At 37.6% G+C, this 19,045-nt stretch overlaps 1 protein-coding gene across 1 annotated transcript in view; it reads left to right on the forward strand.

The window, feature by feature from the left end:
- Positions 1–19,045, forward strand: part of SKA2 (spindle and kinetochore associated complex subunit 2) — a 56,450-nt gene that overhangs the window by 29,675 nt on the left and 7,730 nt on the right. The window contains 4 exon segments of the mRNA XM_074223588.1: positions 3,263–3,349; positions 11,253–11,429; positions 16,107–16,222; positions 18,798–18,834. Coding sequence (XP_074079689.1) covers positions 3,263–3,349; positions 11,253–11,429; positions 16,107–16,217 — 375 coding nt within the window. The 3' untranslated portion in view covers positions 16,218–16,222; positions 18,798–18,834.

A 19,045-nucleotide genomic window follows, 5' to 3' on the forward strand; every position in this document is an offset into this window, starting at 1 on the left:
CAATTTTCAACTCTGCCACCAAAAAAGATCTGCTATATTTTTGTGAATATAGGTCATTTTCCTTTTTTTTTTAAATATCTATTTGGGATATAAACCTAGTAGTGCTATTCCTGAGTCAAATGGTATACCCAATTTTATAGCCCTTTGGGCAAAGTTCCAAATTGCTTTCCAAAAATGCTTGAATCAGTTTACAACTTTGTAAGCAGTGCTTTTTTAATGTCCCAATTTTCCCACATCCCTGCCAACAGTTGTCATTTTCTTTCAGTCACATTAGCCATTAGTATGAGATGGTACCTCAAATTTGCATTTCCTGAATTGTGATTTAGAACATTTTTTCATATTATTATAGAAAACTTTGATTTTTTTTTCATCTGAAAACTACTGATCCATGAAACCCCTGACCATTTATCAATTGAGAAATGACTTCTATTCCTATGGATTTGACTCAGTTCTTTCTGTGTTTGAGAAATAAGGTCTTTATCAGAGAAACGTGCTATAAAAATTTATCCACAGCTATGATTACTGTGTATTACCTTCCATCTTTTCTGTCTTATCTATCCTTTTCTTTTTCTCTTTCATTTCACCCTCTCCAAAAGTGTTTTGTTTCTGACCATCACTTTCCTCAATCTGCCCTCCTTTCTATCAGTTTCTCCCCTCCTCTTAAAATCTTTTGCTCCTATTTCCTGGCAGGGAAAAATAGATTTCTATATTAATCTGAGTGTTTATCTTCCACCCTTCCAACTTTCCCTCTATTATAAAAGCAGTTTTGTGTGTGTTTTACATGTGATAAATTACCCCCATTCTAATTCTCCCTTCCCCCTTTTCCAAATGTTTCCAAATTTCTCATTCTTTAATTTTATTTTCTTAGCCCATTACAGCCATCCCTCTCTTTCACTCCTTACCTTTATTTTATTTTTTTGATATAAAGTTTGCTGGGCAGATGATTTTTGGTTCTAATTCTCATTCATTTACCTTCACAATATCAGATTCCAAGCCCTCCAATCCTTTGAAGTAGGAGCTCTATTAGGTCTTGTTTTATCGTGACTCTGACTCCACAATATTTGAATTGGGTTGCTGGTTTTTTTGGGGGGAGAAGGGGAAGGTTGATGTTTGCAAAATTTTATCCTTGATTTGGAAGCTCTGAATTTTAACTATAATTTTCCTGGGAATTTTCATTTTGGGATCTTTTAGGAAATGATCATTGAATTCTTTCAATTTCTCTTTTACTCTCTGGTTCTAGAACACAGGGCAGTTTTCCTTGATAATTTTTTAATGTATATAGTTTTTTTGGTTGATAATAGTTGTAAGTCTACCTCACACCTATCAGGTTGGCTAATATGACAAAAAAAGGAAAATGGTAAGTATTGGAGAGGATGTGGGAAAATTGGGACTGTTGGTCCCAATGTAATGTTGGTAGAGTTGCAAACTGATCCAGCCATTCTGTTGGTTTTTTTTTTGTGCTGGCAAAGAGGTTAAATTACTTGCCCAAGGTCAAACAGGTAATTATTAAGTGTCTAAGGCTACATTTGAACTCGGTTCTCCTGACTCCAGGGCTGGAGTTACCACCTAGCCGCCCCTTAATCTCCAATCATTCTGGAAGCAATTTGGAAATTATGGTCAAAAGACAACCATTTGTATCTTTGATCCAGCAATACTAATATGAGATCTGTATGAGATCTGTGTGAGATCCTAAAAAAGGAAGAAAGATGTACATGTGCAAAAATATTTATATAAGTCCTTTTCATGGTGGTAAAATTTTGGAAATTGAGGGGATGCCCATTAAGAGGGAAATGACTGAATATGCTGTGGTGTGTGTATATACTTATACATATGTATATATGTATGTATATGTATATAAAATGGGATACTATTGTGTAGTAAGAAATGTTGATAGGCAGATTTCAGGAAAACCTGGAAAGATTTGTATGAACTGATGCTGAGTGAAATGAATTGAACCAGAAAAACATTGTACACAGTAACAGTAGCATTGTGTTTATCAATTATGATAGACTTAGCTCTTCTCAATAATATGATGATCCAAGTAAAAAGAATTTATGATGGAATTTCCACATTCAGAGAAAGCATAGTAGAGTCTGAATGCAGATGAAAGTATACTTTTTTTCACTTTTTTTGTTTTTTCTTTTCCCATGGTTTTTCCCTTTATTCTTTTTTTGTTCTTTTAGAACATGACTTATAGGGGTGGCTAGGTGGTGCAGTGGATAGAGCACTGGCCCTGGACTCAGGAGTACCTGAGTTCAAATCCAGCCTCAGACCGGCCTCACACCTTGGGCAAGCCACTTAATCCCATTGCCTTGCAAAAAAAAAAAAAAAAGAACATGACTTATGTGGAAATATGGTTAATGTGATTGTACATGTATAAGCCTATATCAGATTGCTTGCTCTCTTGGAAAACAGGAGGGGGGGGGATTTGGAATTCAGGACCTTATATAAGTGAAAAATTGAAAACTATCTTTATATGCAATTGGAAAAAAATATTAAAGTAGGGGGAAATGAATACTAAAAATTGCCCTGAAATGTAATTGGGGGAAAAAAGTAAAATACAATTAAAAATTATAGTTATAAGTCATAGTTAAATAATTTGACTATCATTAGTTTTAAATCCATTTTGAATCTTATTTAAATTCTCATAATGGAAAGTAGCATTCACTTTTCCTTTGGCTCTCTCATTCCTTCTATTGCAAAAGATAATTCAATATTTGCTCTATGTGAACAATTTGTTTTAACTTTTTTTGTCTTAAAAAAAAGGCATAATAAAATATATTCCATGTTGATCTATTCTAATAACATGTTGCCCAGAAATTTTTTCAGGTCTTAAACATATAGCACAACTCAGTGATTTAAATTTGGAAAGACTGAGGGGAGGACCTCTTTCTTTTTTTTCTTACAAGGCAATAGGGGGAGAATTTGTTTCTTAACCATATATTGTTCCAACAAAAATATCTTAGAGTTAACTGAGTAGTTTTAGTATTTCTTGGGAACTTTTGAGTTCCTTCCTAGTTCACAGGAAAAGGATATATATAAATACAAAAATATGTGACCTTACAGTGACTTCTTATACCACATTGTTTGATCTTTTCAGTTACTCCTTGTCTGTGTTGACTTTTCAGTTATATAATATTTTGACATTAATAAAAATATAAGGGAAAGGGAGGAATGGGCAATAAATCTATCAGGCTAGATTTTGGTTATGTGTTTATGCTTAATAAATTAATACCTTTTTATCTACTTTTGCTTGTCTTAGTTCCAGAAAGCAGAATCTGATCTGGATTACATTCAACACAAGCTGGAATTTGAAGTCAAAAAAAGTCTTCCTGATGATTCTTCAGAGGTAAATTATACAATAAATATAATTTTAAAATAGAATATTATTTTGTGACTGTTAGTTCTTCTGGCATATATTCTGTTGGTAACATTGACTGTGTAGCAAGTCATTTGATATTGTGAAATTGTAATTGTGGATATTCCTTTCAAAAATACTCATCTCAATCTTACCTGGGTGATTCTTGTCCAAGCCTTCCAATAAGTTTTCCAAAGAAAGTCTATTTAACATGCAGGGGCTTTTTCCATTTTCCCTTGAGATGCATAGTAGAAAAAGAACCAAATATAGAGTTAGAGGATTGAGGCTTCTAATCCTGTCTCTGATTTTCAATCCCATGTTATCCAACAAGTCATCTCAACTCTGGGCTTCAGTTTCTTCATCTCTAAAATGAAGAATTTGACTTAGTCCCTGTCAGCTCTAAATTTTTGATCTTAGGATCATGAGAACAGCAGTGGGCCACAGGTGATTTGTTCTTTTTCAACATCCTTTACTCCATTTCTACTTTAATAGTTCATTATTCTAGAGCTTTATCCCTCAATATATTCTTGGATTTGTAGTAGAAAATGACAGGATGTATATAATTGACAGAAGATACTTTCTAAGGGGCGGCTAGGTGGCGCAGTGGATAGAGCACTGGCCTTGGACTCAGGAGTACCTGAGTTCAAATTCGGCCTCAGACACTTAGTAATTACTTAGCCATGTGGCCTTGGGCAGGCGGCTCAACCCCACTGCCTTGCAAAAAAAAAAAAAGACAGAGACTTTCTTGAGATACCTTGAAATAAGAAAATCTATTAGTGCTGAATTTTACCTTCACAGCAGAGAATAGGGATTAGAAATGCAACTTCTGAGATGGATAAGAGTCTTAAGATTTTTAGAAAGCAAATGCTCCTAAGAGTTCTTAGAATTCAGTAGGCCTGATTTTTCTTCTCTGATCCTTTTATCCTCTTTCTTGTGATTCTTCCTAAGTTATAACTTAATTTCCTTGGGTCTCTGGTGGCACCTCAAATTTAGTGTAGGAAAGGCTGTGTATTATAGTGGAAAAAACACTGTATTTTGAGAGATTGAATTTCAGAGATCTGAATTTAAATATAAATTCTATTACAATTGGACAGTTTAATCTCTTTGAGGCTCAGTTTCCTCATCTATAAAAAGTTGTATAAGACGATCTTCTAAAATTTCCTCTAGCACTAAGTTGAGTGAGCTATATATTCTCAAGTGAAATTAGACAAGATTTTAAAAATCAGTTTCATTAACATGAGAGGCTTTTGAACATATCCAAAAGACCTCATCAGAATCTCCCCAAAATTCTCTCTGCTGTTCATCTGTGGGAATGCTAGGTAATATAACATGATATAATTAAAATTTATTTTTAAATTTCTCAGACATCAGCATCTAAAATAGGCAAAACAAGTTATTCTTTTGTGATTTTTATAGCAACCATTTTTTTCCTTACTAATCTTCATTGAAAGTATGGATTTCATTGTATTCTAAGAAATGATAAGCAGGATGCTTTCAGAAAAAACCTGAAAAGACTTAGATGAATTGAAGCAAAGTGAAATGATCAGAACTAGGAGAACATCGTATACTATGACAGTTATATTGTACGGTGATCAACTGTGAATGATTTATCTATTCTCAGAAATATAATGATCCAACATAGTTCTAAAGGACTTAGGATGAAAAATGCTGTCCCTCTCCAGAGAAATAACTGATAGAGTCTGAATATAAATCAATGCATACTTTTTAAAAAAAAACAACTTTATTTTTCTTGGGATTTTTTGGTCTATGTTTTCTTTCACAACATGACTAATATAGAAATATGTTTTATATGACTACAGATGTACAACCTATATCTTGCCTTCTTTTTACTTTTTTTTCTTTTTAAAGATTTTTTTTGAGTTTTACAATTTTTCTCCTAATCTTACTTCCCTCCCCCCCACCCCCACCCCCCACAGAAAGGAGTCTGTCAGTCTTTATTTTGTTTCCATGTTGTACATTGATCCAAATTGAGTGTGATAAGAGAGAAATCACATCCCTAAGGAAGAAACAAAAATATAAGAGATAACAAGATCAGACAATAAGATATCTGTTTTTTTTTCTAAATTAAAGAGAATAGTCCTTGAAATTTGTTCAAACTCCATGGCTCTTTATCTGGATACGGATGGTATTCTCCATTGTAGACAGCCCAAAATTGTCCCTTGTTGTTGCACTGATGGAACAAGCAAGTCCATCAAGGTTGATCCATCACCCCCATGTTGCTGATAGGGTGTACAGTGTTTTTCTGGTTCTGCTCATCTCATTCAGCATCAGTTCATGCAAATCCCTCCAGGCTTCCCTGAATTCCTATCCCTCCTGGTTTCTAATAGAACAATAGTGTTCCATGACATACATACACCACAGTTTGCTAAGCCATTCCCCAATTGAAGGAAATTTACTTGATTTCCAATTCTTTGCCACCACAAACAGGGCTAATATGATTATATTTGTATAAGTGATGTTTTTACCCTTTTTCATCATCTCTTCAGGGTATAGACCCAGTAGTGGTATTGCTGGATCAAAGGGTATGCTCATTTGTGTTGCCCTTTGGGTGTAGTTCCAAAGGAGTGCACAGCTCCACCAACAGTGTAATAATGTCCCAGATTTCCCACGACCCTTCCAACAATGATCGTTATCCTTTCTGGTCATGTTGGCCAGTCTGAGAGGTGTGAGGTGGTACCTCAGAGTTGCTTTAATTTGCATTTCTCTAAGTAATGATTTATATCTTGCCTTCTTAATGAGGAGGGAAAGAGAGAGAGAGAGAGAGAGAGAGAGAGAGAGAGAGAGAGAGGAAGAGAACTTGGAACTCAAATTTTTAAAATATTGAATATTAGCAATTGTTTTTACATGTAATTGAAAAATTAAAACATTTGAAAATATTTTTTAAAAAAGTGTAGTAGGGGCAGAGCCAAGATGACAACAAGAGTGGATCATGTCCTGGGCACTCTCTCATAAATCTTTGAAACTAAGGACTCTAACTAAATATTCAAGAGACAGAACCCACAGAGGGACCCAGGGAGGCAGTGCTCCTACTCAAGATAACTTGGAAAAGAGCAGAAAGGCTCTGCTCCCTGGGGTCGGAGGGGCAGGTCCCAAGACGGGTAGCTTGCCAGAGCGAAAGAACTTCAGCCTCCTGGGGGCAGCCCCAGGGCGCTGGGAGCCGCAGCTCACAGCAGTGGGGGAGTTTCCTGAGCTACACCCCGGGGAGCACTGGGCACAAAGTGGGGGAACAGCAGGGGCACCTCTGCCGGAATGAGCAGCCCTCAGGGCACACAGAGAGCTGCTTGGCCACTGCATTCCAGATCCAGGAAACAGAAGCAGGCGGAGCCAGTAAGCAGGAGCCCCCATGGCATGAGCCCATTGAGCTAAAGGAGGGGAGTGAAAAGAGAGAGACTGCTGAGCTCTGTCCTCTGCCCCTGGAATGGGACCCTGGGGCTCTGACCACATTCAGATCCTGATCACAGTCCAGGCTCCCCCATAGAACAGCAGGGCCCTCCTTCACCTCAGCCCCGTGGCAGAGTGGGGCGGGGGAGCTTGTGGTCATTTACAAACCAGGAGGGAGGACAGAGCCTTACACACTGAGACCCCTGTGGGAGTGTCCCAAAAGCTCAGGAAGCACCCCCAAAACAGGCTTAGACTGGGAAAATGAGCAAGCAGAGAAACAAGAGAAACACCATTGAGAAATACATTATCTATGAACCCAAGAAGGATCAATATACTCAGTCTGAAGATGAGGAAGCACAAGCTCCTGCATCTAAAGACTCCAAGAAAAACAGAAATTGGGCTCAGGCTATGACAGAGCTCAAAAAAGACTTTGAAAATCAAATGAGGGAGTTAAAAGAAAAACTGGGAAAAGAAAGGAGAGAGATACAGGAAAAACATGAAAATGAAGTCAGCAGCTTAGTCAAGGAAATCCAAAAAAATGCTGAAGAAAATAGCATGCTAAAAAACAGCTTAGGTCAAATGGATAAAACAGTTCAAAAAGTTATTGAGGAGAAGAATGCTTTAAAAAGCAAAATTGGGCAGATGGAAAAAGAGATAAGAAAACTCTCTGAGGAGAACAAATCCTTCAGGCAAAGAATAGAATTCAGGGAGATTGATGAATTTACCAGAAATCAGGAATCAATACTTCAAAACCAAAAAAATGAAAAATTAGAAGAAAATGTGAAATATCTCATTGAAAAAACAACTGATATGGAAGATAGACTTAGGAAAGGTAATTTAAAAATTATTGGAATACCTGAAAGTCATGATCAGGAAAAGAACCTTGACATCATTTTCAAAGACTTACTACAGGAAAATTGCCCTGATATTCTAGAAGCAGAGGGCAAAATAGAAATGGAGAGAATCCACCGATTCCCCCCAAGAAAGAGATCCCAAAAAACCAACCCCTAGGAATATTATAGCCAAGTTCCAGAACTCCCAAGTCAAAGAGAAAATATTACAAGCAGCCAGAAGGACACAATTCAAAGATCGTGGAGCTGCAGTCAGGATCACACAGGACTTAGCAGCAGCTACGTTGGAAGCTCATAGGACTTGGAATATAATATACCGGAAGGCAAAAGAGCTTAGAATGCAGCCAAGAATGAATTATCCAGCAAGGCTGAATGTCCTCTTCCAGGGAAAAAGATGGACTTTCAATGAACCAGGAGAATTTCATATGTTCCTGTTGGAATGGCCAGAGCTGAACAGAAGGTTTGATCTTCAGATACAGGACTCAGGTGAAGCATAGAGATTGGAGGAGAAGGGGAAAATATGAGGGACTTAATGATGATGAACTGCATGTATTCCTGCATAGAAAAATGACACTGATAATACTCATATGAACCTTCTCAGTTAATAGAGCAGATAGAGGGAGCTTTTATAGTTGAAGCACAGGAGAAAGCTGAATTCGAAGATAAAATATGGAGTAAAAATGGAGTCAGTAGAAAAAAGGGAAATGTAATGGGAGAAAGAAAAAGGAGAGGGGGGAATAGGCCAAGATATTTCATATAATAAGATTTTTATTTATTACAATGAGTTACTGCAATGATATGGAAGGGGGGAAGGCAAGAGGGAATGAGGGAATCTTTGCTCTCATCAGAGGTGGCTAGGAAACAGCATATATACTCAATGAGGTGTAGACATCTGGAGTAAGAAGGCGGGGGACAGGGGGAAGGGGGGGGGATGTGAGTGATGGAGGAGAGGATGGACCATGGGGGGAGAGTGGTCAGATATGCAAGGGGCTGGGATTGGATGGCCTATCCAGGACCATAGGGCCAGGTGGATGCTGGGCCTAAGGGGTGGTGTGGGGGCTCAGGGCCTCTTAGCCCCAGGAACAGGGATCTGTCCGCTGTGCCACTCAGCTACGCTACAGCAGAGTCAGTGAAAGGAGAGAGAAAATATAGTACATGGTAGTGGATAAATACAAAAGGAGGGAGTTGCAATCAGCAATGGCAATAGTGGAAAAATATTCAAGTAACTTTTGCGATGGACTTATCATAAAGAATGTGATCCACCTGCGACAGAGTTATTGGTGTTGGAACAAAGACTCAAGCACGTTTTTTATTATTATTATTATTTGAGAGAGGGTGCAGGGCAAATGGGTCTGGGTGGCCTGCCTGGGGCTACATAGCAGGGTGATCGTTGGGTGTCTGAGGCCGGATTTGGACCCAGGTGCTCCTGGCTCAAGGGCCAATGCTCTGTCTGCCACCTAGCCACCCCTACTATTATTACTATTTTATTTTATTTGTTTTTTTTTTTTTTTTTGGTTTTTGCAGGGCAGTGGGGTTCGGGTGGCTTGCATGTCACATGGCTGGGTGATTGTTGGGTGTACGGGGCCGGATGTGGGCTTGGGGGCTCATGACTCCAGGGTTGGTACTCCATCCACTGTGCCACCTGTCCATACCTACAATTATTACTATTTTTTTTATTTTAATTTTTTCCCTATCCATTACTTTATTGCTCAAGTGAGTCTATATTTTTTTGGGGGGGGGTATTTTGTTTACTGTTAAACAAGCATATTTTATTAATGTATAAAAAAAACATTTATACAGAATGAGAATAAATAAATATTAAATATTTTTTTAAAAATGTATAGTAGGGGGCGGCTAGGTAGCATAGTGGATAAAGCACCGGCCCTGGAGTCAGGAGTACCTGAGTTCAAATCTGGCCTCAGACACTTAATAATTACCTAGCTTGTATGGCCTTGGGCAAGCTACTTAACCCCATTTGCCTTGCAAAAACCTAAAAAAAGTATAGTATTTCAGTTATATTATGGGCTAAACAGGTTTTCATAATATAGTGTGAGAGTTTAGCTACATTTGTACCATGTTTTAAATTCCAAACAACTTTCCAAAAAAATTCTATTTCACAAAATTTTTGAACATAATGTTATTACATCTCCACTAATAGTAATATCAATATGCCTGTTTTCTGCCAATCCCTCCAGCATTTGTCACCTTAGCCAATCTAATGTATATGAAGTAACTTCTCTCACATTAGATAATAGGTATAAGGTGCTTTGCAAATTTTTAATGTTGTGTATAAATATTAGTTTTGATAGTAGTTTGATTTTAATCCCTTTTGAAACCAAGGGAAAGGAAGACAGATCTTCACAATAACACTGGGGGTAGGTGATATTATTATTACCCTTATTTTACATTCTAGGAAACTGAAGTAAGCAGAAGTTAAGAGATTTGTCCAGGAACACATAGCTTTAATAAGTCTCTGAGGCCATATTTGAATTGAGATTATTCTTTTTTTTTTTAGGTTTTTTTTGCTGGGCAAATGGGATTAAGTGGCTTGCGCAAGGCCACACAACTAGGTAATTATTAAGTGTCTGAGGCCAGTTTTGAACTCAGGTACTCCTGACTCCGGGGCCAGTGCTCTATCCACTGCGCCGCCTAGCAGCCCTGAATTGAGATTATTTTTAAGAGTAAGGATGATTTAAAGCATTAGAAATGGGAAGGGTATAAAAATAGTGAAATTTACTGATGAAAGGAGAAAAACTCTATTTCTATGATCCAGAAGGGAAGAATGAGAATACTGACAGAAATGGATGTTCGGAGGCAATGAGGAGAAAAGACAAAGCTCCTACTGGAGATCTTCCAGGTCCTTCTTTATTTGTTTGTTTTTTTAGGTTTTTGCAAGGCAAATGGGGTTAAGTGGCTTGCCCAAGGCCACACAGCTAGATCATTATTAAGTGTTTGAGACCAGATTTGAACTCAGGTACTCCTGGCTCCAGGGCCAGTGCTCTATTCACCTCACCACCTAGCCACTCCTCACTCAGTCTCTTGCATCAAAATATAATTTCTTATGACACCATAGTAGTTTTCTTTTATATTCATGTGTCCTAATATATTAGGGTATTAATATTAATATTAATTAATTAATATATTAAGCTATTTTCCCAGTCACTGAATAATTTCCTTCCAGTTTTTTTACTATTATGAAAATCACTGCTTTAAAAAATATTTTTGTATATATGAGACATTTTCCTCATTTCTTCCACCTCCTCTGAGTATGTCTAATAGTAAGTATTGAGGTCAAATAATTTCCTTCTGTTTAGTAACTTTTTTAGTATAATGTTGCATTCAAATTGGACTAAAGAAGTTCTGTTTTAATGTGTGTGGTTTATTTTTATGTAGATACATATGTATATGGATTTGGTTATATGTATAACACATGTGTACATCAAGCTACATTAAACTGCTTTGAAGGCAGGACCTCTCTCATTGAGGGAAAAAAAGTATATTTAAATAATATCCTGAATATATTTGATAGTGAATACAGACCAATTTAAATGACTGAATATGTGTTATATTGTGATGTGAATGTATTCAATTTAAACATAATTAGTTTCTCCTTTCTTTTTATGTTTTCCAACATGATATAGGAAAATCCATTAACACTGTTAAAGGAATTGTCAATGATGAAGTCTCGATATAAGACTTTGTGTGCCCAACTGGAACAAGTTGCTGTTGAACAGAAAGAGTCTATGAACTGTATTCGTGCTACTTTGAATAACACAATGAAAATGGTACAACAACTAGAGCAACAAGCAGATCTGGAGGTAATGCTTCCATTTAGTAAGTAGTATTGGTCATTTTAAGTCACAGAACAGAAAGGACAAGCTATTCATTGAAAATATTTAAATGACTTTTGCTCTTAGGGTTATAACAGTTGATTTGACATATATCCTTAGCTTCCTAAAGTCACAATGCAAATCATCTTTTTATACTCTAAATTCAGGTCGCATAATAATAATATGTAGGTAGCCCATGGTATATTATGCTTCATTTGGGAGATGGAATAACATTATTACTTTGGGAAAAGAAAACAAGTATCAAACAATTTGATATTTCTTTTAGAAATAATGCTAATGGTATTTCAGATTTCTTTTATTTTTACTTATTTATTTATTTATTTTTAGTTTTTGTAAAGCAATGAGGTTAAGTGACTTGCCCCCAAGGTCACACAGCTAGGTAATTATTAAATGGCTGAGATCAGATTTGAACTTGGGGCCTCCTGACTTCAGGGTCGGTTCTCTATCCACTGTGCCACCTAGCTGCCCTCAGATGAACTTTTTGCTCCTTTTATCTATGACTGCAAGAAACATTTGCCATTTTTTTTCAAATCTTAGCACCTGCTGTCAGCAAGTGACTTCACCTCCTACATGAAAGAAAGATTGGAGCTAACTGAACTGAGTGCCATCAGTTCTCATTCTTCCCATCTTAAACACTTTCTTATCTCCACCCTTTATTCCTTCCTTTCTGTTGAATAAAAAAAAGATAATTTATTTTTTCCCCTAAGTTAAACCCACTACTTTTGAAGAGTAGTACTTGTAGGAATCTACCCCATGCTTTCCTCCATTCCTTTCTCTACTACAAATTCAATCTTTAGTTTTTTGCAAGGCAATAGGGTTAAGTGGCTTGCCCAAGGCCACACAGCTAGGTAATTATTAAGTGTCTGAGGCCAGATTTGAACTCAGGTCCTCCTGACTTCAGGGCTGGTGCTCTATCCACTGCGCCACCTAGCCTCCCCTACAAATTCAATCTTAACTTTTCTACTGAGTCCTCCTCCTTTGACTTTAAAAGATCTCACTCTTTCAAAAATCACAGGAAGTAGTCATTTAAAATATTTCTGCCAAGCTCTTGCCTAGCCTATCACATTTCATTCTGTTATAGAAGTCTAAAAGACCTGCATCTTCCAGACCTTGAAACTGAGACTTAAAGTTTGGAACAGCTTTCATCTTAACTGTTGCTGTAGTCTTCTATTGGTTTGTCGATTCCTTTTCTGTGCTTCTAGTAATAAAGTTTACAAAGCTTCTCCCTAGGAAACATACAGGAGAATTGCCTATAGAAGCCTTTCGACAGAGTGGATAGAGACCTGGGCTTCAGATCTAGACTGGCAGATCTGAAGGTTGGCAGTGGAAAGAACTGTGGACTTGGAGTTAGAGACCTAGGTCTAAATCCTACATCTTTAAATCCTTACTCTGGGGCAGCTAGGTGACACAGTGGATAGAGCACCACCCCTGGAGCCAGGAGGACCTGAGTTCAAATGCGACCTCAGACACTTAATAATTATTTGACTGTTTGACCTTGAGCAAGTCACTTAACCCCTTTGCCTTGCAAAAACCAAACCAAAAAAAAAGAAAAATCCTTACTCCCTGTAATTAATTCACTTAACTTCTCTGGACTCTAGTTTGCTAATGTATTAAAGAGAAGAATAGACTAAAAGACTTTCCAGTCTAAATCTTGATCCTGTGATTTTTTTTTTTTAAAGATCCTAATCCATATCCTGTTCCTTAAGCATGGTATGCATATAAAACCCATACCTCAGCTTTGGAGCCTTTCCTTTCTTTTTTGGTGATCTTATCACCTTCCATAGATTCAGCCCCATCTCATCCAGGTATCGTCAAAAATGAATTGTCTGGAACAGCTAGGTGGTACAGTGAATAGAGCACCGGCCCTGGAGTCAGGAGTACCTGAGTTCAAATCTGGTCTCAGACACTTAATAATTACCTAGCTGTGTGGCCTTGGGCAAGCCACTTAATGTCATTGTCTTTCAAAAATCTAAAAAAAAAAAAATGAATTATCTGCTCTGTTCTTGGCACAGAGGATGCATAGTCAAAAAAAGAAACAATCTTTTCCCTCAGGGAGCTTGTTAGGGAAATAGCATGTACATCTATAACTAAATACAGTAAACACAAGACAAAAAATAATTTTAGGTGGAATCATTAGGATTTGGATGGGATTATTTAAAGCTGAGAAGCTGAGGTAAGTAGAGCGGTATTCCAGATTTGGGCAAAGGACCAAATGCAAGAGAAATCTCCTATACGATGAACTGCAAGTAAGCCAATGTGGCAGGAAGGAAGAATGTGAGAAAGGGAATGGTATATGATTTATATGAAAAAGTAACATCCTACCTGATTGTGATTAATGTAAAATCCAAGCGGAGGATTTTCTATTTTCAGTTAGATTCAGTAGGGAGATGTTTCAGCATGTGCTGAAATGTGCTTTAGGAACAACCCTGGCCTTTCTTATTGATTTCTTGTATTCAGTCTCTTTTCTTTCCAATATATTTTCTGTATAGCTGCCAAACATATTCTCAGAGTACAAGGAGTCTTCACTTCCCTACTCAAAAAGTATTGTTGGCTTCTCATTCATTGCCTTTACAATAAAATACAACTTCATTCGTTCAGCATTTAGAATCTTTCATAGTCTGATTCAATTCACATTTCCAACCTGATGACACATTACTCTCTTGTGGCACTAATTCCAATCAAATGTTGCTGGTCTATTAACATTTTTTATCCCTCTTGAACACAATTTGTGCCTGGAATACTCTTTCTCTTCACCTCATAAAATTCCTAGTTCCTCCCCTCTCAGTTACTCTGTGTGTGTGTGTGTGTGTGTGTGTGTGTGTGTGTTTGTGTGTGTGTCTGTGTGTGCAAATATATATATATGTATGTATGTACAAATAAATGTGCATATGTGAAAATATATGTATATGTGTGTATGTATTTGTTTCTCTAGAGAGGATGGATTCTTGTACTAGAATCCCTTGAGGTCTAGGACTGTCTCACTTTTGAATGTACAATCCTACTCTCCCATCATAAAGATGATTCATCAGTTTGGGGTGATTGATTGTTAGTGATTGTTAAAGTACCATCATAGGATATATGAAGATAAAATAAAACAACCCGTGCCATTGAGAATCATATCCTATTGCATTCAGTTCTAAATTCCTTGAAAATGACCTGCCTTTATTTGTCTATTGAAACTGCTATTTGGAAGAAGCTACCAATAACTTCCCAATTTCCAAATCCAGTGGCCAGTTCTCAATCCTCATTTTCTTTGACTACGCTGACATTTCCTACTTTTGAGTACTTCTGTCTTTTCATTAAGGTTACTTCTCTTGGACTTCATGATAGTATGTTACTCCAGCCTCTCTACCACTTCTTCCCAAACCTTCCCAAATATTTCTTTCTCCACTTGTTTCCTCATTGTGAAGTTACTCAAACCTATTCTGTCTCTGTCTCTCTCTGTCTCTCTGTCTCTCTCTCTCTCTCTCTTTCTCTCTTACACACACACACACACACACACACACACACAATTTTCAAAAGGCATATATTATTTGCCCACTGAATATCTATGTATACCCACCTGCTTTTCTAGCACTTCAATTTAAAACCTTTTCCTCTTTGTTTAATGGCACCATTATAACACAATTACCCTGACTGGAAACCAGTGCTGTCTTACATTCCCCCATATTAGCACATTCCATCAAATGCTGGTTTCATTTCTACCTCTGTGAAGGCTTCCACTCCTACCTTAAACATCCACTCTGAAATGTATCCCCTCATTCTCTCTGGCTGTCTAAATTATACTCATACTTCCAAATCCAGTTCAATCCATTTTCTATGTGTGGAAATCTTTCTAACCCTCAGTAATCTTTGTCTCTTCTAAATTCCTTTAACACTTAATATCTATAGAATTCATTCAGTATTTACTCATATTTTAATCTGGTAAATCTTGACTTTTTACTTAAATCTGTTTTTTTCCATCTAGGTCATAAATTCTTTGAAGCATTTTTTAATGATAAAATTATCTGTTCCCCTCATTTCCTCCCCTCCCCTTAACAAGGTCCTTAGAGCAGTGCATTGTACAAAGTACATATATGTTCAATATTTTTTTTGTTGGCTGTTCATTTCTATTCATGTTCACCTAGGTGACCAGGTAGCACAGTAAACATCAGGCCTGGAGTCAGGAAGACCTGAGTTCCAATATGGCCAAACCCTTTGTGTGACCTCTGTTTACTTCACTTTCCTCATCCATAAAATGACGACAATAATAGCACTTACCTCCCAGGGATGTTGTGAAGATCCAGTGAAATGACTGTAAAGTGCTTAGCATGGTGCCTGACACATTCTCAAGTGCTAAATAAATGTTGACTTACTAATCATATCATTTTCACACAAATTTGATTTGCCCTTTTTTCTAAAATTGAGTTTATTTTATGAAGTTATGAAGAATATAAAATAAAAGACTGAAGGAGAGAGATATGAATATAAAATCTCTCTTTAATGACTAGCATAGCATAATGTAATATATTTAATTGATTCATCTTTCTCTTTCATAATTTGAGATCATATAACTAGTAAAACCAAAAAATGTATTTTGCTATAAAACTTAGAAGCCTAAAGAATATAAAGTAAGGACCATATTGTATTCTTTTTTTTATCTAGCTGTCACCTCTGACTAAGGAAGAGCAGACTGCAGTACAACAATTACAGTCCTATTCAACATGCCAGACTTCTTCAGGAGAAATTGACTTGCATAAGACAACTTTAATGTAGTTTTTGTATGTACATGTTAATATTTTGTTTTCTGTTGTTATAATGTCTTTATTTTGAAAGGATAAAAGAGCAATTAGCACTATTAAATCTAGAAGGAAAACTGAAGTAATATATTCCAAAGAACTGTTAGGGTATGTGTGTGTTATGTGAATTTCTATTTGCATAATTTGTATAATTGTTTTTTTTAATTTGAAAGAAATGTGAGATACACAAATTTAGTCATCAGAGTCTTCTGGGTCCAGTGGCCAGAGTTGGATCAGGATGTCTGGAGATAACCTTGAATGGGTGCAGTGGATATTAAGTGACTTGTCCAAGGTCACACGGCTAGTAGGTGACAGTGTCTGCGGCTAGATTTGAACTCCGTCTTCCGAGCTCTTTCCACTGTTCCCCAAGCTGCTCCAGAGCCTTCCAAGCTTATATTGTTGAGGCCCAGACACACTTTTTCTCAATTTCAAAGTTTGGTGAGATGACCCTGGTCTCTTTAAGAATGAAGAACAACAAGGGGCAGCTAGGTGTTGCAGTAGATAAAGCACTGGCCCTGGAGTCAGGAGTACCTGGGTTCAAATCCGGTCTCAGACACTTAATAATTACCTAGCTGTGTGGCCTTGGGTGAGCCACTTAACCCCATTTGCCTTGCAACCCCCCCCCAAAAAAAAAGAATGAAGAACAACAAACCTTGAACTTCATCGAGGGGCGGCCCATCCCCGCCCACAAACGCCCCGCTCACACCCCAAGGCCCTTTCCAATTAGGAACTCCGAAGACCGGGGAGCAGAGTGGAGGGCAGCACTGGGGTCAGCCTTGCCTGGCCCGCGGGTGGTCCCGCTCCTTCCAAAGTCTCCAAGGTGGCCCGGAGGGCTCTGCCCTGTGGGGGGTCTTTTCCCGCTTCCACCTTGCTCCTGGCGGGCGGGCCACACGGGAGGGCACAGAGGCAGGCTGCCCGCCAGGCCGGAGCTCGGGCCTTCCCGTGGGGGAGGGGAGGGGTCCTCCAGCCCGGCCACCGCGACCCCCCTCCCGGCCTCAGCCCCCCCCCCAGGCCCCTGAAATGTGGGGTTCAACCCTGGAGGCCCGGGGCCTCTGCTTAGGGGCCCCCTTCCTCGGGGCCCAGTGGGTGGGCTCCTGGGGTCGGGGCATAATTTGCATAATTCTATATCAGCTAATTAAAATTCAATCCAATTTTAAAAAATACATACATACTATTTTATCCAAGGTATGAGATAATAGATATGAAAATTCTGACAGGGAAGTGAAGTAAGAGGTACCCTGGGGAAACTCCTAAGTCAAGAGACCAAGAAATCAAGAAGTGACCAGACAGTAAAAGTACCTGTTAGATGAATAGTATTTACTTACTTCAAGTGAATCTTTCTATTTGCTTTCATTCATTCAGCAATAAAGATTTATTAATCACCTATTATTTATAAGTTATTATGTTGGAAGCTTTCCTGATTTTATATACACATTCATATTTAGGTATTATTTAATAGTGACATTAAATAATTAAGGGAAAGACCATTAGACCAGTTTGGTTAATTGTTATATGCCCAGTTTTGCCCTGATTAGCTTTGTTACTTCTTGGCAATCACTTAAGATCTCTGTTTCACTATGCTCATCTGCATAATGGAAATAATATTTCTGTCCCAGCCTACCTCACAGGGATGTTATAATAATACTCATCCAATCAAGGGAAAGCATGGCTAAAGACACTTATGAAATTAAAGGAAAAAGGATATATAAAAGTGTTAAGTGTTATCACCATTTATTTTCTATGCTTAGCTATCACTGGTGGTAATGATTGTTTGTACCCTTGTGGCTGATTATGATCTAATTGTGACTTGCCAACCTTCCTGTGTAATACAGGGTTTAACTGAGAAGATGTGAAATATATCCGAAAAGATATCAAACTAACTTGAGACCCATGAAGTTTCATTCTGTTCACCCCACCTAACCTGGTAGCTGAGGTCTCTAATCTTTCAGAAGGCCCTTGAATTTGGCTCAACTTCAGCTATCCCTTTGCACAGCAATTGTTTTCTATTTGATGTTTCTATATTGTATATAAGAAAAACCACATAAGTAGAATTCAAAGAAATATACAACTGCCTCTGTGGAGTACCATTCTTTTTTCCCTTTTAGGTTTCAAAAATTGTAGTAGGTAGTACAAGGATGGGAGATAAATTCTTATTTTGGCCAAAAAAACTCTGCCAAAATTGCAAATAATTGGGGTTTTATTGTCATTTTTGAAAGAAGGTAAAAGTTATTTTTTTCATTCCTATTCAGAGAAATGGTAACATGATTATGTTGGTGGTTTGTCCAAAGCAGCCTTTTTCCTTAAGCTAGTTTTGGAGAAGACAGAAAACTTTCCTAAATGGATGCCCTGTCAGCTGGCTCGACCATGCTCTGAGACTGTTGTATTTGATATCAGTTAATGAAGGTGAAATTGGAAGGGGATAGGAAACAGCACCCAGACAAGGAGAAAGTTGATAGTACAAATTTTTTATAGGAATTAAGTAGTACAACTCATAGAAATCATCAATTTTTAAAATTAGAAGTCAGAAAATAATAAAACTTATCTTGCTTCCTTTCAGTCACCTTGGTTGAAGTTTTCGTCACAACCTCAAACAGGTAAATGCTTGTCAAACCTCTGACAGATACTGAGTTTGTGAAAAGTTATGTGTGATTTTGTTCTTGAATAAGGCTTCTGTTTGATATCATCTGTTAGATAATTCTCAATCTGTTTCATCTAAAATTTGGTCTTTGTGTGATTGATTAAGATCTCACCTTTAGGACAATCCTTTTAGTAGGTATAATCTTAGGTAGGAGAGTTCATTTTAGT

The sequence above is a fragment of the Macrotis lagotis genome, chromosome 2 (genome assembly GCF_037893015.1).
Source record: "Macrotis lagotis isolate mMagLag1 chromosome 2, bilby.v1.9.chrom.fasta, whole genome shotgun sequence".
Lineage (NCBI taxonomy): Eukaryota > Metazoa > Chordata > Mammalia > Peramelemorphia > Peramelidae > Macrotis > Macrotis lagotis.